Source organism: Zeus faber, assembly GCF_960531495.2.
Source record: "Zeus faber genome assembly, chromosome: 4".
Taxonomy (NCBI): Eukaryota; Metazoa; Chordata; class Actinopteri; order Zeiformes; family Zeidae; genus Zeus; species Zeus faber.
This window is the reverse complement of record NC_137191.1, coordinates 22641419-22667468: the sequence shown is the minus strand read 5'-3', so window position 1 is coordinate 22667468 and position 26050 is coordinate 22641419. Positions and strand designations below refer to the sequence as shown.

At 45.7% G+C, this 26050-nt stretch overlaps 1 protein-coding gene across 1 annotated transcript; it reads left to right on the top strand.

Annotated features, from left to right (window-relative positions):
• Window positions 1-26050, top strand: LOC307229491 (amyloid beta precursor protein binding family B member 2-like). The gene is made up of 6 exons (XM_079999489.1): window positions 1-78; window positions 9958-10061; window positions 11895-11953; window positions 12481-13542; window positions 19011-19261; window positions 25253-26050. Exons 3-6 carry the CDS (start codon window positions 11935-11937, stop codon window positions 25289-25291), a joined length of 1371 nt encoding a protein of 456 aa, XP_079855615.1. The 5' UTR covers window positions 1-78; window positions 9958-10061; window positions 11895-11934; the 3' UTR covers window positions 25292-26050.

Here is a 26050-nt window from a genome sequence, read left to right as displayed (position 1 = left end):
GGAACGACCAGAGGTGGAGGAAAGGGAGGAGGGGGAAGTCGCAGCCCCACGTCAGGATCCACAGTTTGTCCCTGGCAGGTATCCACTTGGCGTGCAGAAACTATTCTGTCTCTCTCTCTCTTTCTCTCTCTCACTTCCTCCCTCTTTCTCTCCCTCCGTCCCAATCGCTCTCATCCTATCCCCTTTTGCCTCCGTATATATGCAGCGACAGACAGGGCGAGAGAGAGTGAGTGAGAGAGGAAGGAGGGAGAGTTTGCAGCTGTTTCCTTGCATTCTTACCAGAGTCAGACCTCCAACATGCCACACACACACACACACACACACACACACACACACACACACACACACACACACACACACACACACACACTCTCAGTTGTATATTGGCCGGTGGGTCAGAAGTCGGGGGTCACCCTCTCACTGCGCCACATCGTGGATCTTGTTCCCCGCCCCCCAAGTGTGTCTTTGTTCTTGGCGTGTGTCTGGGGTTATGTGAGTTTTTTTTTTTTTTTTTGAGTCCGGGCGTGGACATTCGATACGTTTATGGAACACCTCAACGCTATCGAGTTTCACAAAGGTTCCGGAGCATTAAGGGTGCGTGCGACGGCGGCGGCACCGACTTTTTTAACTTGAAACTTCACTCGACTCCGTTTGCCTCGGCCATTTGCGATAATGACCGAGGTCGCCATCGATCCGAGGCAAATCCGCTTCGCTTGCGTGCGCTTTATGAAGTCGGAAATTCCACCGCGCACGCCTTTTCAGACCGATGCGAAAAATCATGAGTCCCCTTGAATTGTCACCTTGTCTAATTTGGGGCCGTTTAATAGTTTCTCCGTTAGCAAAGAATTGCTTGGCTTTTTCCATGACTCATTTGATTTGACTCTTTCTCCGAGAGTGCTTTTGCTCTGTAAAAGAATCGGCATCAGGAGAGCTGAGTCATGTCGGATGAAATGCCACAGGTTTAGGTGTTTCAGATCTGTCTTTCTGTTTTAGACTCTCTGAAGGCCGGTTGAAGTAAATGAAGGACCGGAATTGTCCTGGTAGGGGCTCATCCCAAAATATTTACATTCACAATGGGTCAAAGCAGTTGACCCATTGTTCCAAGAGTCCCAGTCACTGAAGCTAGTTTGAGAATACTTCTGCTTCCTCTCGCACCCTGGTGTTGCCGTCGTTTCCATTCCCCGCAGAAATGCTGTGGAAACCAACAAACATACAGGGAATTGTGATAGCGAGCCACCTGAGGCGTTATTAAACTAACCAATAACCCAAAATGCACAAAGTTTGGTCTTTGAAGCCACAACAACAACTCGAAAGACCATTGGAGTTTGCCCGGGTTGGAGATAATTCACTCCCTCATGAATGCATGAGAAACCGCAAGTCAAGTCGCAACCCTTCCAAAAAAAAAAAAGTGCACGTCCTTTTGGTTTGTTTAACCAGTTCTGCTAGTATGATACTGTAGTACTCTAGGACTATTCTTCACTGTTTGTTCAGTCAATTTTGATAAGTAGGTTTACATTGTGATTGATAAGACTGCAAAGGCTGGCTGTGAAGTGCCCCACTCTTATGGATTTGTTTTAGCGATGCACTGATTTATCGGCCGATGTTCACCTTGTTGACTGCCATCGGCCTATCTGTAAATAAGATGACATTCACCGATGGCCGTGGCCGATGTTTATCCAGTGTTTCCCACAAATAAACCTTACTTGGGGGACGCCATCCGCAATTGATTTTAGAAGATGCGAACATGGCTCTCTGCGGCGCTCCAAGCAGGAAGTGATGCTGCATTTGGGGAAACTCTGAAAACTGTAAGTGATGCTGCCTTCAGGGGAAATCTGAAAATATAGGTATCGGCTATTGGCCAAATTGTAATTTTAAACATTGTATCAGTATCGGCCCAGAATTTCAAAATCGGTGCATCCCTAATGGTTGCACTTAAATAAACATAAATTCTCAATATTGCGCGGTACGTGTACATCAATCGTGTAAATGTCTGAAAATATTGTGTGATGTGAAGTTCCAAAGCACCACATGGTAAGCCAACATTCGGTTCCTTGTCTACTCTTTTCACTGATGGTGAACCCAAAATCAAATGAAAGGGTTGTACAGTAGGGCAAAGGAAGTTTATTTGTACAGCACATTCCTTACACAAGCTCCATTCAAAGTTCTTTACATAAGGCATGAAAGGTATGTAAGGTTAGTATATAAAAGTGAAGGATAAGGATCAAAGCATAAAAGAAAGCTAAACCCTAATAAGTCACTGAAGTGCAATTCTAAAACGGGCCTCCACACTTAACCGTGACGGGACTCAAACCCGCACCCACTTGGGTGGTGTAGGTAACAGCCCAACTAGAAACTCTGTTAAACTGTGACATACTACACACTTCGGAATAAAAATCTCACAGACAAAAATGCATGGATTAACATGTTTTTTTAACATTAGTATAAGCACCAACCCAATATTTCTGTCTTACCAAATAAAATTGGTATGGGGGGAAAAAAGTCACTAACTGTTGGCACTGTGTTTTCGTTTTTTTTTTTTTTTTTTTAATAATTATCCAAAGTTTTCTGCACGTATGTCTGTTGTTCTGTGAACATTCCGACCAACAACTGTTTACAAGCGGCTCCACGTGCAGGGTTTCATCCCTGTGTTTACCATGCGTGTCTGTGTTTATGCCCCTCTGTCGGTGCAAGTGGTCGGCAGTCCATAGAGGGGCCCTGTAATCAGGGTTAGACCCCCGCTTCCACAGCTGAGGGCCCCAGCGGGGCCCTGCCCTATATGCTGCTGTCCCCGTTTCCATTTTCATCTTATGCAACTCGCATCCAGATGTGGACTTTGTAAAAGGGATCATATTTAGACCTTGATTCTCTTTGATATTCACATAGTGATCATTTTAATTCACACCCGCTCATCCATTGTTGTCCATACCCCTATTATTTTATACATATTTATTCATCCTGTATACTATACTATACGATGTATAATACTATACATAGTGTGTTTATCAATTAATATTTTTATTTCATACCCACAGCAGACCCTTATCTTTTGCCTTTTAACTTTATACATCCTGAGCATAGTCACATTTTGTACTGTATATTTTTATATATTTGGATTTTTATTTTTTTTGTTTATTTGTTTTTTCGTTCAGACTGTTAAGCTTTATACTATGCTAATTGTCTGTACAGCAACGCACCAATCCATCTAAAGTTCCTAACTGAAGTAAATGCACTTGCCTGAATAAACAGATTCAGATTTTGATGCCAGATTATTTGCTTTTCATCTTCAGGAAAAGCTGCTAAACTTGGGTGACCACGATCTCAAGACTAAATTAAACTCTGGATTTGTACGCACTTAGGAGGGATTTGCACATGTGCTCTTGGTGCTACTTCCCAGTACCGGCTGGATGCTGGGTTAGTGTATGGATTCCAGCGACAGCGACCACAATGATGCTATTCACAGCATCAGCTGCACTTCTGCCGCTCGCTCGCTGTGCACGAGCCAGATTATACAGTAAGCTTGTCATAAAGAGGTGTGACTGAATGAATGGCTATTCTTCAAGTAAAGTAAGGCCAGTTTTTTTTTTTTTTGTTTTTTTTGTTTACTCACTCATTTACTCAGTCACACACACCACCGTGGTATGCGGGCCTGTCGGAGCAAGAGCCTCCGGTGCGAGCACACACCTTGTAATTTCACCCCAGAATGCAACACATTTTTTTATGTGTTGCATTTTATGTGTTACTTTATGATGCTCTTTTTATGCATCGTCTCCTCACAGCTATGTCCTCTGCTGACTTTTCAAGATTCAAGATTCAAGATTTTTATTTGTCACATACATATACATACTTCCATACATATATGCAGTGAAATGTAATGCAACGCACCCGGTGATAGCACACAATAAGTCCTAGGAAAAAGTACAAAAATAAAATAAAATAAAAAGTAGAAAATTCCTTTCTAATAGACCGACTGACTCCTAAAACGTAATACAGTAAGTGGAATACTTATAGAATAAGATAAAAAATATATAGAATAAAATACAATAAAAAATAAATTGAAATAAAATGGAATAGGTTGAAGGAATATGGCTATGTATATACAGATATGTGCATTTAAAGTGGCATGTGAATTAAAGTGGCATGTGAATGTGAATAGTGTGAGGTAGTGTTTGGGATAATACAGCACAGTATACAACAGTACGGCGCAGCAATACGGCATCACGAACAACCCTGAACAGTGATACAGTATGCGGTACAGTATGCTACATACAGTACAGTAGGTAGTGGAGCCTAGTGCATGGCTCAGTTAGGACCCCTGGTGAGGTCAGCGTTGACAGTTCTGATGGCTTGAGGGAAGAAACTCCGTCTCAGTCTCTCTGTTCTCGCTGCGTGACTGCGGAGGCGCTTGCCTGACCGCAGCAGCTGAAACAGTCCGTTGTTGGGGTGATGAGGATCCTTCATGATCCTACGGGCTCTGCTACTACACCTCCTGGTGTATAACTCCTGCAAGGGGGGGAGGGTAGTTCCAGTGGTACGTTCAGCTGAACGCACCACCCTCTGCAGGGCCCGCCTGTCCTGGGCAGTACAGTTCCCAAACCAGGCAGTGATGTTGCCTGTCAGGATGCTCTCCACTGCTCCAGAGTAGAAGGACTTGAGGATCCTCACCGAGACCCGGAATTTCCTCAGCTGCCTGAGGTGGTAGAGACGCTGCCTCGCCTTTCTCACCAGAGTGTCTGTGTGAACAGTCCATGTTAAGTCCTCTGTGATGTGGACTCCCAGATATCTGAAGCTGCTCACCCTATCGACAGAAGTCCCATTAATCCACAAGGGCGCGTGCGTCCTCGATTGTGATCCACGCCTAAAGTCCACAATCAGCTCCTTGGTTTTGCTGACGTTCAGGTGGAGGCTGTTGTCCTGGCACCAGAGTGACAGGTCAGCCACCTCCTCGCGGTAGGCCTTCTCATCGCAGTCGGTGATCAGGCCCACGACCACGGTGTCGTCAGCAAACTTGATGATGGTGTTGGAGCTGGACCTGGCCACACAGTCATGTGTGTACAGGGAGTACAGTAGGGGGCTGAGGACGCAGCCCTGGGGGGATCCTGTATTCAGGGTGAGGGAGCTTGACATGTACTTCCCCACCTTGACCACCTGGGGGCGGCCTGTGAGGAAGTCCAGGATCCAGGTGCACAGCGGAGCATTCAATCCTAGCTCCAACAACTTGACAGCCAGTCTGGTGGGAACTATGGTGTTGAAAGCTGAACTATAATCAATGAACAGCATTCTCACATAGGCCCCCTTCTGGCCATCCAGGTGCGTGAGCGTGGTGTGCAGTACCTGGGAGACCGCGTCATCCGTGGATCTGTTCTGCCGGTACGCGAACTGCAACAGGTCCAAGGTGCGGGGGAGGGAGGCGCAGATGTAATCCTTAATCAGCCTCTCGAAACACTTCATGACCACCGAGGTGAGGGCCACCGGACGGTAGTCATTCAGGCAGGTTGGAGAGGCGATCTTCGGGACAGGAACGACGGTGGACCTCTTGAAACAGGATGGGACCACTGATTCAGCCAGGGAGATGTTGAATATTGTGGTAAACACCGGAGCTAGCTGGTTAGCACAGGTCTTCAGTACTCGCCCAGATATGCCGTCTGGGCCCGCAGCTTTCCTGGTGTTCACCCGCATCAAAGCCCTCCTGACCTCGTGCACGGACACTGAGAGTGCGCGCTCGTCCCCAGCGGTGTAGCTCCAATTAGCCGGCGAGCTAGCGGTGCTGCTGCCAGGCTCGAACCGCGCATAAAAGGAGTTCAGTTGGTCGGCCAGGGAGGCGTCCACACTCGTGGCTGGGGAGGAGCTGCTCTTGTAGTTTGTTATTGTTCGCAGCCCATCCCACAAGCGTCTTGTGTCTCCCCGCTCCATCTGCAGCTCCACGGTGTCTCTGTACGTCCGTTTGGCGTCCCTCACCGCCCTCCGCAGATTGTACGACGCCGCTTTGTAGTTGTCCATGTTACCAGATACAAGTCCGTCGTTGTAAGCGGCCGTGCGCGCATTCAGAGCGCAGCGGGTGGATTTATCAACCCATGGTTTCTGGTTTGGAAATATCCGAACTTTCACCGTGGGAACGATTTCATCCGCGAGCGTAGCCACAAAACTCACTACAACCTCCGTAAACTCGCTGACGTCACTTGAGCTCGCTTGGAACACGTCCCAGTCTACGTCAGTCAGAGCGTCCTGAAGCGCAGCCTCTGATTGGTCCGTCCACCGCTTCACTTCCCTCGTCATCACCAGATCCCGCGCGATCAGAGGCCTGTAAACAGGAAGCAGCGAGATCGCGGCGTGATCTGATTTCCCGAAAGCAGGAAGCGACACGGGCTTGTATCCGTTCTTGTAAGGAGTGTAACAATGGTCCAGAGTTCTGTCTCCCCTGGTGGCACACGTGATGTGTTGGTGGAAATTCGGCAGAACTTTTTTCAGGTTGGCCCTGTTAAAGTCCCCAGTCACCACCACAGCCGCGTCGGGATGTCTGTTCTGAAATCCGCACAACACATCGTACAGAACCTACAGAGCTGCGTCGGTGTCCGCTTGCGGTGGGATATAAACGGCTGTAATGATGACCGTGCTGAATTCCCGGGGGAGATAAAATGGACGGCATAGTATGGTCAGCTGTTCCAGGTTCGGCGAGCAGGAGTGGGAGAGGAATTTGGTGTTGTTGGCGTTACACCAGCGGTTGTTTACCATTAGGCAGACGCCTCCACCTTTGGATTTCCCCGACTCTCCCGTTCTGTCGCCGCGGAACACGGAGAAGGCCTCGGCTGGACGTATGGCTTCATCCGGCACCAGTGGGGTCAGCCATGTTTCCGTCAGGCAGAGGACGCAACAGTTCCTCGTGTCACGCTGGAATTGAATCCTCGCTCGAAGTTCATCCATCTTGTTCTCCAGGGACTGGACGTTAGCAAGAAGGATGCTTGGCAGAGGTGGACGGTAAGGTTGCGTCCTCATTCTGACCCGAATGCCGCCTCGTTTACCTCGGTGCTTCCTCCGTGGGCCGGCTCGTGGAACAGCGACTCCATTTTTGTTGTTGTTGCGAGTGTTCCCGCGTAGGATTTCCGCCGGCCACTCTGCTCCCACGGATAAAAAGTCCCAAAGTTGTTCGTTTAGGGAAATTTTTATATCCATGAGTGCATCGCGGCCGTATGAGTTAATTGTTGATGTTTTTCTGGCGAACATTGTGATAAAAAAAGGAAAAAAATACTAAAGAGTAAGAAAGAAACCGGAGCGCCGGCGCAGGCGACCGCTAGGGGCGGCGCCACTATCGCCATCTTATACTTGAGATGGGTGTGTTTTTATCTGTGTGCGTGTGCGTGTGCGTGTGTGTGTGTGTGTGTGTGTGTGTGTGTGTGTGTGTGTGTGTGTGTGTGTGTGTGTGTGTGTGTGTGTGTGTGTGTGTGTGGGCGTGGGCGTGTGTGGGCGTGTGTGGGCGGGCATGTGTGTGTGTCCACGCTTGTTGTTCTGCGATTTTGACAGTTGATGGAGTGTGTGCATACATTATCTGCCTCCCGCAGTTCAGTCTGGAAATGTAACATCAGTATCTTTTTATTTGTTTGCTTATTTATTTATTTATTTTATTTGTATTTTTTTTCTGCGATCATCAAACAGATAAAGCCTTTCTGCTCGACAATATTTACTACTCTGGGTATATGTGGCTACAACAGCACCACCAGAAACTGAATTTATATTTATGGATTGAATCAAGATTGAATGGTATTTCATACCATTCAATCTTGATTCAGATACAGATTTTTATCGCATTTCTGAAGGCAATCACAATTCAAATTGTTTAGTTCAATGCAAACTAAATATTCAATACTCGTATTGAAAATACAGATTCAATATTCAGATTGAAATAATCTGAATAAATTAAAATAATAAAAAAAATCTAAATAATATTCTTATCACTAGCGGTATGCTTCTCTCCCTAATAAGAAATAATTCAGGGATGATACATTTTAATACGAAACTATTTGGTGTGATGTCATCTGATACAGTTCTTAACATTTGTTTATTGTAGACATTCATTTTAAATTTTATATTAAAATAAGCCAATTCTATAAAAGTATATCTTATATATGTGACAATTTCTGTTTTGTGTTTTAACATACATACAAATTATGTATATTATATAGATATAGATATATAGTATGTCTGACATTTTAATTGTATTTATTTTTTTATTTTTATCCTATTTTATTATTCTATTTATTATTCTCCTTTTTTCTGGACTGTTAAGCTTTTTATTTGTAATGCTTATGGTCTCTATTTAAGTCCTCAAACCTTACCATAAGAACATCCTAGTACAGTACATGTAAATGTACCTGGCGGAATAAAACCCATTCTAATTCTAAAAGGGGCATTGCTTACCTTCAAATAGATGTATTTCATAAAAGACAGGAAAATAAGTATTTTTGTTACTGTATGGCATTTAGATATGATAATATGTCATATATTGTGATTCTGATATAGTAATATATAATATAATATTGTAATGACCCTGGATGTGTTGGTTACTTTGGGCAGTTCACAAGTTTCGCGAGAAGGAATGTGCACGCGAGATTTTGTGATTTGTGTGTGTGTGTGTGTGTGTGTGTGTGTGTGTGTGTGTGTGTGTGTGTGTGTGTGTGTGTGTGTGTGTGTGTGTGTGTGTGTGTGTGTGTGTGTGTGTGTGTGTGTGTGTGTGTGTGTGCGTGCGTGCGTGCGTGCGCGTGCGTGTGTGCGTCTGAGTCGAAGAGAGAGAGAGCGTGAGGCAGAAGCATTGGGTTGTCCGTTCAACGGGGTGGAAGTAACATGACTTGTGATGTTAGATCAGTGAGTCTTCCGCAGCAGCTTAGTTTATACTAAAGTAGAGTTAGCGGGAAAGCTTCAGTCCAACCATTGGTAACTCTAGAATCGGGCCATCGACCAGTTCATGGTGTATTTTCTGTGGCTCAATCCAGGGATATCGATGTACTTGCATCTTTAACATTAAAACCGGTTTCCGATTCGTACTGGTGAATCAATACACCCCTACTAATTCACCAAAAAACGTGAACGTGACCTTCGAGATGCATAGGAAGTGGCAGAATCAGGAATCGCTTAAAATAAACCTCACAGTAACTAATATGAGGTTTCTTATTCATACAATTTCGAACTGAATTGATTATTCCAAGAGATAGATGAGCAAAGCACTAAATACCCTTACGATAAGAAAACCTCAACATCTTACACGCCACCAGTGCTGGTGGGGAACTACAGAGTGGACGCAGCTCCTTGAAGCCCAGTTTATCTGGGGAAAGAGGCGTGAGCCCCCCCCTCCAGCGCCGGATCCAGTCACACTTAACACAACACTAATTATGGAAGTGTTGGTGAGGATGGACGGCCAAATGTCCCTCGTCCGTTCTATTTATTCCCTCAATCACTCTGAGGTTGATTGACTGGTGTGACTGGGCAGAATGCATGTTTATCTGGATTACACACACACACAGCTGTATAGTGTGTGTGTGTGTGTGTGTGTGTGTGTGTGTGTGTGTGTGTGTGCGTGTGCGTGTGTGTGTGCACGTGTGTGCGTGCGTGCGTGTGTGCACACACGCACATAGTTTGATTGCTGGAGGCAGAGTGGAGGAATTTTACAGGTCTCTTATGACACAGCGTTTATGGCAGTTCCAGTCAATGAGCGCCAAGGAAATAAATATGAGCTTTCTACAAAATGAGCCTCATGTTCTTGAGAAGCACATGCCAACACACACATCTTGTGTATTAATCAAAGAGTGTGAATAATTGATGTGGCTTCATTTGTCCCTCTTGTGTCTGGCAGCTTTCTCTCTCTCTCCATCTGTGTTTCATTCCATCTCTCTCTCTCTCTCTCTCTCTCTCTCTCTCTCTCGCTGTGTATACCTTTAATCCGACTCTTATGTTTTTCTCTCTCACACACAGTGGCCTCGTAGAGCAGTGGGGTCGGTTGAAGAGAGGGAGAGAGGCTGCCAGTATCGCCATGGACGTTCTCCATCTCGGAGCCCCCGTCGGGCCCTAGCTCTCTGGTAGGCGGACGCTCCTCCGGGACTCTTTGTGTCAATGGTTCTGACTTTGTAGAAGTTTCGTAGAAGGCTTCACGACACGAAACAAACATGCAATGTTGTGATGAATGTGTTGTGTGTTGCCTTGGCGACGACATGCAATATGATCTTGGCGTTTGAAACTCTTGTTCAGGAACAGCATTTTATCTGTGGCCGTTAGACATTTTGAATGCAGCGTATCATGGCGTATTGTGTTTTTATGTTCCTGAAATGGTCATAAAAATAAACCAAATGAGATTATCGCTCACCCATCACCGAGATGGGAATGATAACGCGACTGCTCTCGACTCACGATCCAGTTTGGGAAAGCCTCCCCCCAGCCCGGGGAGACATGCCACCTTATTCACTGGGAAAGTGAAATCTGTAAAGTCCTTGAACTAAAGTCAGGCTGATGGCTGATGTGAAGTCAGGATTGTCCTGGCAGACCAAAGATTGTGTGTGCGTGTGTGCGTGTGTGCGTGTGTGCGTGTGTGCGTGTGTGCGTGTGTGCGTGTGTGCGTGTGTGTGTGTGTGTGTGTGTAAATAAAACAAAGTATTTTCCTATATAGTATACAAGTTCCTCTCGGGCAGTGTGTACATTTCCAGCTTTTAGGAAGTCCATGTATCGGATGCTAATGTCGCTCCACCCGAAACATGTGCTTCTCTTTTACAGTACTATCCTCTCTGCATATAAATTGGGATCCAAACCACTTGTGTTGTTTTTGGTTAACTCCGTCCACGTGTCTTCTGTGTGTCTGCTGTCGTTCTGTCTGTTTCTAGGAAGCTCAGTGTGCTTTTGGGTCATTGGGTTGCCGTGTAAACTATCAAGGAACAGCGAGTGGTGATGCTGAAATGTTGCATTTTCACATCACAATGAGGATTTAAACAGTAGTTCATGTTCCTTGTGAATCCCTAGTTGTGGGTTCATTGTATGTGGAGGTAAGAAACTAAGAAAGCAGAGGACATATACAAATAGAGGCGAGAATTAGGGTAGAATTTCCCTTTTTTTCTTTTTTTTTTTCCTGGGCTCATTATCGCCACAAGGGACTCACCTTCAAATCCCGTGTATTATTATTGCATGTTTTGAAAAATACCTCACGATTAACATTTACGTTTTCCCCTGGTGTTACGATATCCCCGGTATCAAAGAAATAGGAGCTGCCTATTTGCAGATTCAGCACTTTGAAGTGGAGATTTAACACTCTCCATGTAAGGTTGTTTAAGCGGCACTGATGTCAGTGGAGGAAATGTAAATAAAGTTTTTGTTGCGGAGCGGTGCCTCGTATTTGCACGGCAGCACGCGACAGGCGGCTGCTGGTCAATAAGCCAACAAGACCCTCTTCGCTCAGCAGCCGCCGGGATTTACCCGGGAATGTCACAATGAGACACCAGATAAGCAGAACTAACAGAACCGCTAATGGGACGTATTTGCTGAACTGGGAGCAGACTGAATCAATATTTTATTACCTCAAGCACCATAAATATCAGCAGAATGGACATTAAAGCAGATAGAAAAAATTGAATTCAACTTTCTTTGACGTGCCAATGCTTGAATCAAGAGCCCTGCTAATTAAAACACAAACAGACAGAGATACCCCACACAGAAACATGTGTCGGAGGCTCTTCCGCCACTTGGGAGCGTTGTGCCGTCTCCATGGCAACCGGCGGCAGTCGAGTTTCACATGGGCGCCTTCGGTCTCCGGGGGCGACTTCTCGAAGTGCTCAAGATTCTCTACATTCCTTCACTCATCAGTCCTTCACTCACTTTGTTTTTTCCGTCTTCTTCTTCTTCTTCCTCCATGGCGTTTACATGTTCAGCTGTAGCCACTGAGCCCCGGACCGTGAGCAGCACCAGCCGATGACGGACCTCCTGTCAGGTACAGCACACACACGCACACACACACACACACACACACACACACACACTGCTTACGCACACGTACTGTATTGGTTTCTGCGATTTGGCATGCATTTGCATTAACTCACTGCTGTAGCCAGCGCTTTTTTTGGTGCTAAATCTCGCTATCTGGAGAGAGTGAAATAAGGCCCGAATGCAGCCAATGTTTATCTTAAAGAGTCGCCTTGCACTGGATGGAGGCAGACAGCACAATGAACAGATGTGCAAAATAAGCTAATTGTGATAAGAAAGTACAAAATAAAGGACTAGTTTTCTTGGGAAGGAGGGTGTATCGGTGTACTCGCACTTTTTACACCCTCTTTGCTGTTCTTACACTCCTTCTTGTCCACGGGCAGGTCACATCATTGAGCCTTTAGAGCAGATTGATGCCCAATACACAATCCAATGGATAGTTTGGTAGATAGGTTTTAGTTCTACCGCTATTAGATAGTCAGATGGATATAATTACAAACATTGCCCTTCTGCCCCCCTCTTTCTCTCTTCCAGCCGACCTTTCTTGTGCAATGATGATGTCGGTGGACGTGACCAATCATAACGGCCCCGCCGTCACACCCCCCACCTCGCTCAGCCTTCGCTCCTCCCACAACCAGCTCCTCAGCAGCGACGTCATCAAGCAGGGCTCCGCCACGCCCCCCAAGTGTCGGAAGAAATATGCCCTGACCAGCATCCAGGCCGCCATGGGCCTCGGGGAGGGGGCGGCGCCGCCCTCATCCTCACCGCAGTCGTCCTCCCCGCAGTCGCTGACCCCCAACAACCTCAAACTGGTCAAGAACGGCACCAACCAGCTCCGTAAGGCAGGCCAAGACCACAACAGGAACACGACGTGTCCGGACACCGCCGAGCTGGAGCCGAGCGACACAGCTGCCGCGGACGACCTGAATGTCAACGACGCCGGCGCCGGTGGCGACGGCCAAGCTCCGATCAACAACGGCCGAGATGAGGCCGAGCCGGACCCAAACGCCGATCAAGAGAATCTCGGCGGGAAAACGGACTCGGGCGTAGACCAGGGTGTCACCGGGGAACCGGAGCAGCAATTGAACTCCAACACGACGAGTCTGGGCTTCCACCCGAGCATCGAGGCGGAAGACAGCGACGACATCAGCATCCTGTCCGAAAAGGAGATCCCGTTGAAGATGAAGATCGAGGATGATGGCAACGAAACGGTGCGGGGCGAGGAAGAGGAGGGAGTGGAAGAGGAGACGCCCCTGCTGATGATGAAGAACAGCAGCCCCGTGCCGACCAAGAAAGCCTTCATCTCGTCCGACCTCCACTCCAGCAATAAGCTCTTCAAGTCTGAGAAAAGTTTTTCGGTGCCGCCTCCGCCGTCCTCGTCCCCGCCCAGGCGGCAGGCGGGCAGCCCCGAGGACGCCCCGCTGCTCTCGGTGGCCTCCTCCTCGTCCTGCTCTTCGTCCCCAGAGACCAAGAAGGACAGGCTGACGGGCGCAAAGACGGACTGTGCTCTGAACCGCATCCAGAACCTGAATCCCAGTGACGAGGAGTCCAGCTGGACCACGCTGTCCCAGGAGAGCAACACGCCGGAGGAGACAGGTACGGACGCCTGCCAATCGCCTAACCTCTTTTGGTGTTATCACATCGGGGAGTCATTAAGATATTGTCCTTGTGAAGACGGCCTGAAAATTTGACCTCAAGAATCACTGGCAAAATACTTTGCAAAAACAACTAAATTGAGTGCATTCCACCAATTGCACATAATAAAAGATGAACAAAAATGCGATATTTTCAGTACAAAATAAGCAACTTTTCAGCCAAACAATTGTTCCAGCATTAACATTTAGGAAAGCTTAATGCTGAAAAGTCTGTTTCGGTTTGTTTGTTTGTGAGTGTGTATGTATGTGTGTGTGTGTGTGTGTTTTGTTTGTGTAAAGAGGGCGAGACGGGAGAAATATTTGCGTGACCTGAACTCAGTCATGGTTTAGACGGAATAATAAACTTCTCGCAAATCGCCCAGAATCCATTTGGGACAGGAAGTCATCCTCCCTACCGCCCCAGTCCGACCCCAAGTGTGGATGGGAGGCTAGGTCAGCTGCTTCCTGTTCCAAGCTGTGTGTGGGCGTTTACGCGCGCGCACGTGTGTGCGTGTGCGTGTGCGTGTGCGTGTGTGTGTGTGTGTGTGTGTGGGGATTCTGTCGAGCGCTTTGATCGATGACAGTGAGTGGAATATCCATAATTGAAGGTGAAATCTGCATTTCTGTTGCTTGCTTTTGTTTCTTGCCTTTTCATTCTCTTGCTGCGGTCTGTGGTGGGGTTCGGAGTGGGGTTCGGGGTAGGTGGGGGTGGGGGGCTTGACAACAGACAAGCTGCGCATGCTCATAACTCCTAACAAACCCACCTACGGAGGTGGGTCGACCTGCGGAATTACACTTGAGCCCCGTCATATGTACCTGCAGCTGCGTTTGTTATAAGAGCGGCTCTGGTCAAGATCCCGCTCCGATCCTCCCCTCTGCAGCTCTGACGCGGAGAATCCCACCGGAGCGGCCCACCGCAAAGAGCCAGGGCTCATTCCTTTCGCGTACGCATGCGTCTCCTCATCCTCCTTCATTGCGCTCGGATTTGCTTTTCGTGTAGATCCCAGTGCTTTGCGTTCCGATTCTTGCCAGGAGTTATCAGGTAGTCTGATTTGATGTGAGAACTTTCAATTCTCCGTACATGTGTGTAATATACCACACAAGGCTGTTCTTCAACCAGGGTTGGGCGATATATGGACATAATATTGACCAGGCTACTCATGAACTGGGATTTTGGTCATAATATCCTAATATCATGATATAGTTAAATGGTGTGAACTTCATAGAGTGTTCTAATCACCGCCTCTGCCTGTTTGGTCATAATATCCACATTGCTAATGACTGGTTTCTCAAATATTCCTTGTGTCTTAATACCTGGCTGCCTTTCAACTCCTCTCTAGATTGAGCGGATCTTAATCCCCCAGGCTGCAGCTTGAGCAGAGCCTTGACTTCCGGGTATGTGTTGAGCACGCGATCTCCTCCTGTGGATTGAATGGAGGATTTACAGTCTACACGCAGTTTGCCCGTTCGGCCGGCCGCTGAGAACGGCTTGTCTGTAGGGCTTTGCCTCCTTATGGATGGCTGTGCTTTGTGGAGATCAATGTGTACGTTTTAATGACTTCAGTGGGGGGGAAGTCAGTCAATGGAGGCAACGTAGCCTCCGGTGAAGACCGAGGGTTGTCCATCGACTGGCTTGATTGACATGGCTGCAGAGTTGATAAGTCACATGACTGGTGTTGTTCATGTTGAGTTCAGGGGCTTGAATCTGTCACTCCTACGTATTGTTCTGCCCCCATGTCCATCTGTCTGACTCCGTCTCTTCTTTCACGACTCATTCTCTCTCTCTCTCTCTCTCTCTCTCTCTCTCTCTCTCTCTCTCTCTCTCTCACATATCTAGGCTCTCGTTCTGGCAAGGCTGCGTTGTTTTGCCACGTGTGTGTCAGATTCCTCGGTGGATATTACGCTGGGGAGTCCATTGTGACGCTGCTTTTACAAACAGGAGCGTAAACACACACACACACACACACACACACACACACATATATCTGTCTCATATCTGTCTCATATCTGTGAGATTGTTCACCCTCATCCATTAATTTGCTACTTTACAGTTATTTTCACTCGTCCAGTGTCTGATTCTCATTCGTTCACATGTTCTGTCACTACCTCATGCATACATTCCCTCACTCACTCATTGAAACCGTGTATGGGGTTTAACACTGTAATTAAGACGATCCAGGGGTTGCCAGGATGACCACAAGAAGCTTTGAGGAAGAAGGGAGGGAAAAACAGACACATCTGTGTGAGGACAAGGGTTCCTGTGTGTGTGTGTGTGTGTGTGTGTGTGTGTGTGTGTGTGTGTGTGTGTGTGTGTGTGTGTGTGTGTGTGTGTGTGTGTGTGTGTGTGTGTGTGTGTGTGTGTGTGTGTGTGTGTGTGTGTGTGTGTGGGGGGCTGAGCTGAGCTGTTATATTGTTGTTGATGTTTTTGGACAGAGGAGGTAGAGGCAACTGGTGAGCTGTGTCACCCCCCCTTGCTGTCTTTATCGATCTTTCTCTCTACTGCTCTACCTATCGTTCTATCTTTCTCTCTCTCTCTCTCTCCTGCCTGTCTCTCCTGTGTTGCTTTCCTCACCCCACCTGCCCACCTCCTCTCTTTCTCATCCCCCTCTCTCTCCCGCTTACCTGCCAGCCTCTCCGTCCCATTCATTCTTTTTTTGCTTTTCCCTTTTTTCTTCTCTCTCTCTCTCTCTCTCTCTCTCTCTCTCTCTCTCTCTCTCTCTCTCTCTCTCTCTCTCTCTCTCTCTCTCTCTCTCTCTCTCTCTCTCTCTCTCTCTCTCTCTCTCTCTCTCTCTCTCTCCCATTCTGGTTTCCTTTCCCTCTGTCTCTGTCTCTCTCTCTCCATGTCCCGCACTGTTCTTTTCTATTCCTTTCAGTGTATCTGTCCCCATCATCCGCTTCCTCTGGTGTTCCCCACTTTCGTTTCTCTCTCTCTCTCGCTCTCTCTCTCTTTCTCTCGCTCTCTCCCCCTTCGGCTGGGTGAGTGTGGGGGGGGGGGTTCCTTCACTGTGCGTGTGTGTGCGCCACACAAACTGGACGGTGCTGCGAGCGGCAACTCGCTAACTATGATGCTGGGGAAAGACTACATGCTGGCTATTGTGATTGTCAATTACGAGGGTAGGTATGTGCCGGTTAGCATGGACTTACGAAGGCGATCACTCGTGTTCCCCATTAGAGTCTTCTCTGTGGGGTGTGTGTGTGTGTGTGTGTGTGTGTGTGTGTGTGTGTGTGTGTGTGTGTGTGTGTGTGTGTGTGTGTGTGTGTGTGTGTGTGTGTGTGTGTCGGGGGGGTATATTTTTGTTTTTTCCAGTTGTTTGTGTGTGTGTTTGTATATTTTTGGTCACCGGGATTTAAAATTTGTCAGTCCGCTGTTATTTGTGTGTGTGTGTGTGTGTGTGTGTGTGTGTGTGTGTGTGTGTGTGTGTGTGTGTGTGTGTGTGTGTGTGTGTGTGTGTGTGTGTGTGTGTGTGTGTGTGTGTGTGTGTAATGTTCGTGCTTTGCCTGTGACTGAGCCATCCATTAAATAAACAGAAGGTATAATAATGTGTGTGTGTGTGTGTGTGACTGCACATATGCATGGCTGCAAATTCCATCTCAATCTGAACCGACCCGGTCGTCATGGTGAGATATGGCTTGTTGTCGTGGCGACAGGCTCTTGGGACGGTTTTATCGGCACGGTCAGCAGTTTGAGAATTCCCTGTAAAACACACACACACACACAAACACACGCAGAGTGCACACAGGCCCTGTTAGTCTCGGACCTTATATTACCTTTATTAGTTGCTACACAACCTAATGCAGTGTCACGTCATTTTTACTATCTTGCTGTTCATTACCCCCCTTAAGCACACACACAGGCACACACATGGACACACACACTTATCATTGACGTTTCTATCAACGTGGGTTTTTGCTGGTGTGCCTAAATGTCAAGAAACGTTTCGGTTTCAGATGAGAGATGATTGTGATCGCAAGTAGGACCATAAAGAACAGGGAGTCCAACCGTCGTCTCCGGGCGGTCTGGGGTTACAGGTGGTGGATGGATGATTTACTTTAAACATAATGCATAAAACATAAAGCAGACACAGATTGGACCAATTTTTGACTAAATCACCCTTTTACTGTAGACTGCGTGCGTGCGTGCGTGCGTGCGTGCGCGTGCTGGGGGACTGCCCATTGTTCCAACAGCCCATTATTCCGAAACCCCAATAGTCTGAAAAATGTCACATTGCACACGGGAAGGTCCAATGGCATCACAGATGAAGAAAGATAAATTTGCCCCAGAGTAGATTCATTTTATGTTCATAATTATCTGGAATGTTTGTTTCAATCATCAATAACCTCATTTGTTAACTTGTACACAAAATACAGAAGCAGATGGCTATTATGCAGAATGATGTCATCGGACCTTCCGGGGTGCAATAGGATTATTTCAGACTACTCGGGTTTCTGAATAATGGACCGTCTGAACAATGGCATGGCAGGCACCGTGTGTTGCTCGCTCATCTCCGCCAATTCCAATGTGAACGCGGCGCGTCGCCGTGCCTCGCTCCTCCACACTAACACACTGTCCTAATGAAGTCAATGTTTTTTTATATTACACGTATTGTGTTCCGTTTCCTTCGTTGAAGGTGTCATTAAACAAATTAAGCACCGTGCGTAACGGGATCACTTCCTCAGTCACTCAATCTGGCCCAATTGTCTGTGCCCCGAACTGCCCCCTTACTCCCCCAAAGTACTTAAGGGAATACATTAATAATAATAATAATAAAAAAAAAAATATATATATATTTTTTTTTTTCCCCAGAAGCCGTCGTCTCACACGGCAGGTTTGCTATTGGTGCAGATGCACAACAGTTGAAAAAAAAATATTTCTTGTCAGTTGACAGTTATCAAATTGAATGTGGGCCAGGATCCAAAACGGGGTCGCTCCATGCCTGGCTGCCTGGCTGCCTGGCTGCTGCACGGCGACAAGTGACAACTTGACAGATATTCTAAATCTGGACCAGGACAACGATGGGAACTGGGACAGAAGCAGAGTGTATTATTGGACGTAGTTGAAAATAAATAGGTTAATATTTTGGATCTTCCCTAAATATTTATGGCCAATATTGAGGTGTGTGTCATAACAGTGTCAAAGAGGTTTCTCCCAGCTTCACTCAGCTGTTGGTTCGTGGACAGACACGGTCAGTTCCTCAGCAGCTGCAGCAGATGCTATTAATTCCATCCAGTTGTTGCTTAAATGTCAGTCAGCAGAGGAGGGCTTAAACCTCTCAAACACACCTCTGACAAAGACATCTCAAAATATGTTGACGTGTGGAATGGTTTGTGTGAGAGATTGGCGGTGCATGTGAGAAACCTCATTTCATCAAATGTTCAATACTGAATACTTCACTGTCACTAATTTGGGTGTGGGTGTGCTTTTTTGCCCAGATATCTGGAGTGAGCAGTCCTTCCAGACTGACCCAGACCTTCCTCCAGGATGGAAGAAGATCACCGACATGGCCGGCATCTACTACTGGCACATCCCTACCGGCACCACCCAGTGGGAGCGGCCCGCCGACTACCCCGCACCCGCCTCCGAGCACCTGGAGTCCCAGACCCCCCTGGCCAATGGCACGGCCTCAGTCGCCCGAAAACACTCCCTGGGCTCTCTGAGCCCCTCACCTACGCCCGACCACGAGGTGAGGGGATCACAGGGCGATGCTGACGATTCAAAAATCACAGTATTTTTTTTACTTCTTATATCGTTTCACCGCACTAAGGGGAAAATATGGGAAATTATCATTCGGTAATGTGGATATAATGACCAAAGCAGCTAGTAGCAGCTAGAACAGTTTAATAAATTGAGACGTTCCAAGGTCTCAGTCATATAAGAACATAAGGATAACCAATATCCTGATATGTGATATCTAGTCTCATATCATTATATTAATATACTGTGTATACATTATACTTCTTAGTTATAAAACTCACACTCGTTCGGATACATGCCTGAATCTGGCATGAGATGTCAGAGAAGGAGTAGCAGCACACACACTTGCAGATATGTCTGACCACAAATTCAGTGCTGGCAGGACCCTATTGTTATTGTTCGGATTTTTATTTTTATTATTCTTCTTGGCAGTTTTCAGGCTAAACCCGCTCGAACTCACCCTCCTCCCAACCCGAGCCTGGCGCAGCCCCCATCCCCGCAAAAAGAGAGCAATTAGGAAAATAATCTGCGATTTTCAGTGACGTCTTGTCTGGCATGTTCGGAGAGCATCCCTCAGTCCGCTCCAAACGTCCCCGCATATAATCACAGAGTGCAAATTCTGGAACCTCGGATTAGGGAACCATAATCTAAACTGGACCCCATGTATTGCTCCCTGCAGCTATATTTATTATCATTATTATTAGGGGTCCAGCCCTATTGTTCGGCAGCTCCCATTGTTATTTCTTATTATTATTGTTTTTATTTTATTATTGTATTATTACTATGTTATATATTATTATTATTATTATTATTATTTCTTATTGTTATTCTTATTGTTCGGGAAAGCATTTTCGGAATTTTGAAGCCTAAAACTATCTGGAACACCAACTTCGGTAACACATACTGTAACACACGAACACGGTTGTTTGAATCACGCTGTCACAAAGACCTTGTGGTTGAAGTTTCATCCAAATCGATCCGCATACGGAGCAGATATTAGTAAAAATCCAACCAAATTTTGAGCGATTTTAACACAGACGAGCCGGTACATCTGACGCTGAAATATGTCCAACCCGATTAAAACTATCTGGAAGACATACTACGGCATAAGCTACGAACACAGTTGAGGTCTCATTTAAACTGGTATGTCACATGCATCTCTTGATTTAAATTTCATCCAAATCAATCCACATTGGGGCAGATGTTAGTGAAAAACCAAACAAATGTGACCCAAAATATTCCGTTGGTTAACTGACACGTCGCACGTCTCGTTCTAAAATGAACGAGATGAGATTTACAGTAAGATGCTTTATGATGTCATCATATTATTTACTATAAATGAACAGATTCTGATTGAGAATGTCCAGTGTGCTGTCCAGACTCTAACTAGACTAACTAACTAGAAGTTACCAAACTATTCAAAAATAGGCCCGTGCCGCATTATTGCAAATTGGTCTGTGTGTGTGTGTGTGCGTGTGTGTGTGTGTGTGTGCGTGTGCGTGTGTGCTGTTGATGATGCTCCCCTGTTTCATAACTGACGAGCCCTTTGGCGCTCCGCGATGTTGAGTGTTTGGATCGACGTGTAGCTGACTTAAGGCTGACATCTGCCGGAGCGGTGGAGATTTTGGAGGGAAAAAAGGGCCTGCCGGCAAGTCCGGGATCTCTTGGGATGTGCTGAGCAAACTAGGATGGGTCACCGAGCCAGAGGAAGAAAAGGAAGACTGAATCAGGATGGGAAAAGGTTTAGGGTATGACGTTTTGTCCAAATGGTGCGCTGCCGGTGTAAAATAGAAGAGAGGTTTCCCGGTGCAGGGTCCAAGGCTGCCCTCTACAGACATGTTGAGGGACACCTCTTGCAAAAATATTTCCCAAATTGATGGGATCCTCTGTCTGGATGGAAAAGGAAACCTTTGGCATTTTGGGACATTTCTTCGAAGGGCAAAATCATCAGAGGAGTTGAGTACATCAACGCTGTCTTTAAGTAGTTTGGGTTTGGAAGTGATGTCTAACCTATGACGGGTGACACAACTGTTGGCAGAAACATAGGAAAGAGAACGGGAGAGAAAAAGCGAAATAGTCTGTGGTTAGAACAACTCTGATATACTGTACGTTTTACATATCCAACATTATATGTCGTATAGAGTTGTTAGATTAACAGATTGACCAGATGAAGGTTTACTCGTAGTTTTTCTTCCTTCGAGTTGTGATATTGCGCCGTTTTGGGGCAGACATCGAGTCCGTCTCACTCTCGCTGGGGCTGAGGACCTGTGTGTCCTTGTGGTTAAATGAACGCCTCTACGCAAGTGCAAACTTGCATTTCCTGTTGACACAAAGTCACATATGGAAAAAAATAAAAGAACTGATGGAATAGGGACATGAAGACATTAACATTATTAAAACCACAACAACGTTAATGATCAAGCAATTACATTTATTTTAGTCGGGTGTTACTACTAAAGTGGGATGTTATGCTGAAGCAAATACTGTAATGATTATCTGAAAGGTCATTTTTACCAGTTTGTGAAGAAAAAGCGCATTTTGGCCTTTGGGTGGGTTTCGCAACAATAAAGCAATATTTTCACGTTATTTTTTATAGTTATTGTCCAGCGCTACTGTACGGATCTTATTGTGCAGCGCTACTGCACAATACAAGCATATGGATAGGCTTTATTTCAACTGCACTTCTTTCGTGCAAAATTCATGTTTATGAGTCTCCATTGCAATGGTTTTGTGTAGGGATGCACTGATTGTGAAATTCTTCGCCAACATAGATGTTTAAATTAACAACTTTGTCTTTAGCTTATGGGTTTTTTTGTTTGTTTGTTTTATTTTTGTTGTTATTTATTCCATATTTTGTGCCAGGGAAACAAAGAAATCTTCATGATTAAAAAACAACAACAAAAAACAAAAACAAAGCTGCTGTAAAGTCTTTCAGCCCTTCATCACACTATCTAAACGAGCACAAATTCAATCGTACAAATGTATGAAAAAACCTTTAATATAACCTTTCACATGGCAAAGATTCTTTTTGTGAAAAATAACTATTTCAAAAGCCTTTTTAGACTACCATACAACTACATAATCAATGACAAGAACTGTTCAGTACTTACATAGCCCAACAAAAAATATTTTTTGGGAAACAAATTAAATGTAAAACCGATTAGGAAAGCAAAAATCAACTCAATAATAAAAGTTAAATAACTCGACTTTTTGCCATCCTCAGCGACGGAATTAAAGCGGCATGTTACGTAGCTACCATACAGACATGGAGAAAACGAGGAGCCTACTCTACTGGGCAGGTCTGCTGCGGCTGCTGGAGTTGACAGAGACGGTAGATGGCGTTTTCTCTAGAATATCGCACTTCCAGTAAAACCATGGAGTGATATAAAAGCTGTTTTTTCTATTTATAAATTGCATGGAGGCTGTTTGGTGTTTGGAGGATTTAGACGAGGTGGTCTCGCATGGCACGGTTGGTCCAGTGATAGAGTTGCAGCTCCAGCTTATTAGTTGTATATAAATTATTATATATAATAGCAGACACAAAAGAATTTAGTTTATTATATTGTATTACAGTCTTTGTACGTCGCCATAGCAACATATCGGCACACTTGTTTCGTTTTACAGTCATACCTCCTCCTTACTCCCCCGTGCCTTTACCCTGTTTCCGTGTCCCCATCACACACAGTGCTTGTTTCGTTCCACAAGGAAACAGAGTAAATAAAAATAACCTACATATAAAGTAAAAGCACACTGCTTGTTGGTACCGTCGGAACACGGTTGCGCCGGCACCGTCGTCAGAGAGGGACACAGGTGCGCAATTTGGCGGCCGCCTATGTCACATATACTATAGGAAGGACCGGCCCTGCCAATACAACATTTAGTCAGCTCAAAATACGAGATGCAACAGATTGACATCGGCCACTGCCAAAGGTGAATGGATTCTTATTTGCGGATAGGCCGATGACAGAGAACAAGGCGAATATCAACCGGTACATCAGTACAAATCGGTGCGTCCCTAGTTTTGTGGCAGCACAACACTCATTCTGACGCACATCTATCCTGTAGATGTGCACCTTCTTCTGTTGCCTTACACAGACCTGGATGGCTTGCTGCTCTGCTGAAAGGGGCAAGGAGCAGGAGGAGAGAAGACAAAGCTGTTCTCCTGGTCACTCTCCTCCTTCAGACACACCATGGCCTTCCTCTTGGCAGGACGTGATCCTTCCCCATCCACGCTCTTCTTCTCCACTCTGAATAAGAGACATTTTCATTGCAGTCATTATTTATGGTTGTAACACTGCTCTAAACACCACTCCATGGCCATTTCCTTTGAAAAAGAAACCACATTGCGTATTTAAGGTTTCGTCATTGAACTGAGGTCATGTTCATCTCGGAGTGCTGGAAGAGGAAAATTATTAAGAATCGCCCATTGCTGGTTAACAAACAAGTAGGCATATCATAAACGTATGACCTCTGAATACTAAACCCAAATATGTAGCACATTGCAGCTTCTGCTTTGGTGGCATATACAAAGAGAAGCAGTTCCATGCCTGTAATGCCATACTTACGACTTTCCAACACAGATTTAACAAGGACTTGAATGCAGCATGATCTTAAACACGCGTTTCCGAGTTGTGACGTTTGTCTTAACCTGAGCTCTCATGTATGACCAAGAGAAATACTGACTATTCATTATTCACCGGGCGAACTTGCTTTCTGCTTTCTTTGTTGCAAGTTAATCATGCATAACATATGCAAGATCCTGGCATTTTCCACGATCCTGACTCACTGCACTTGAACGCAACGTCTTCATACACCTTGACACGTGAGAAAAAGGGAACTTCCGAGGGGCCCCCGAAGGCAGCGTTTACTTCGGAAAATGCGCATTCAAGGAAACTTAACAGTAAAACGACCCGATATCCAACTCGTGGAGGTCGAGGACCGAGGCATCTTTTCCGGCTCTTAATTAGATTTAGTTTAAGTTTTCTGCGGGCGACCATGACTTTTTTTTTTTTTTTTTTTTAACTTAACTACTTGAATGCACCGATTATGTGAGAGAACACACAAGATAGGTCACAGAGAGCCCTCCCTCGTCTCGTTGAGGCGGCTTCAGTGGGTCGCTGCAGACGGCGTTGCCAGATCCGATTGAGAATTTACATTCCGACCACGGTCTACAAGTCGCCCAATCCACCAAAAGACAGCCCCGTGCTGGGAAACCGTTGACGGTGGGACTGAAAAGGTGTTCCCGACACGCACGGTGCTTCTTTTGTTTACTTCCAGAAAACAAACGAAGTTAAATACGATCCATCGTTTTTTTTTTTGTTTTTTTTTTTTTTGTTTTTTTGAGGGACGGGGACCCGGGCCCCGGGAGCGATCGGTGGAGGGGGGTAAGGGGGGTAAAGCCACTTTATATGGTTGTTTCAGCTTTTGAATAGTGAATTTGGATGTCTGATTCACAAATAAGTATGAATCATCCTAAACAGGAACAGGACCTTGAGCCGTGACGCTCGTGTGGAAAGTAAAGAAACATTCACACAGGTTTTGTCATGGACCCATGGTGCTGTTGACTCATCGGAAATAAATTAATAAATGTGAATTACTTATCTCATTTGTATGTCCCCGAATGGGGTGTCAAAAAAGTGTACAATTATAATCATTGTGGAGCGGTGTTCAACTACAAACATAAGCTGATACGAGATTCAGAAATGAGACTAAAAACCGTGTTTTTAAGTTATAGTAGGCCTACGTTAAGTGCATGTGTTTAAACCTTTAATGATCCCAAGATATGGAGTTTGCGAAAGTAATTCACATTCTAAAACATATAAACAAATACATTTTTTTGTTCATAAATATCTATTTATATAGTTATACCCTTCCATGTGAATAAGGGGAGTACCGGCACAAATTTATTTCCACTTCAAGCGCTGACTACCTTTTTAATAACATTTTCTGTTGTGTTTTGATCTGCTATTGTCTTCCTCAGCCTCTTTTAGTGTCATGTGCACATGGGCGTGGTTTGTAGGGTCTGCAAGGCCCCAGCTGGATATACAGTACTGTGCTCGGGACGAACACGAGAGTGGCTGGCCGCAGACAAAATGGCGAACATCCGCAAGAGGCACGTCTGCAGGTTGACAGGAAATCACGTGACATCGGCAGCAGAAGTTGGTCTTCTTCATGTTCATATATCTCCCCCTGTAAAGTAAGCACACTTTTTAAAAACAAAATGCAAAGTTTATCCGTTAGAAATATATTTTAGAAGTCAACCGACTGATTGGCTCTCAATTCTTTTAAATGTTCTATGTAATGTTTAAATTAAATGTATTCATTAAACAATGTGAATAGCCACTGGAAGACCCTGCGAGCTACTAATGAAACAGTTACTCTTAGCACTTTTATTGCATCCTTTGTTGTCAAAATGAACCCAACTATTATGTAAAAATAAACACATATCTCTTATGTTTGGAGTCAAATTGACCCCAGCAATTTAAACCTACCAAAAATGACTAATTCAAAGTGTTACTCAAGTTTATACTTCAGAATATCAGCAAGCAACACATACAAGTTATTCAATGATGGGAAAAACAGTGCGTGTCTGGTATGGTCCTGCCAACGTCCAGGACAAGGCCAGACTCAACAGGTCATCAGAGCAGCAGAGAGGATCATGGGCTGTGACCTGTCCACCCTTCAGGACCTCTATACTTCCAGGTCAAGAAGAAGGGCAAAAAGCCATGATCAGTGACGCTTGCCGGGGAGAAATGATCCCCCTGGTAACCTGCATTGA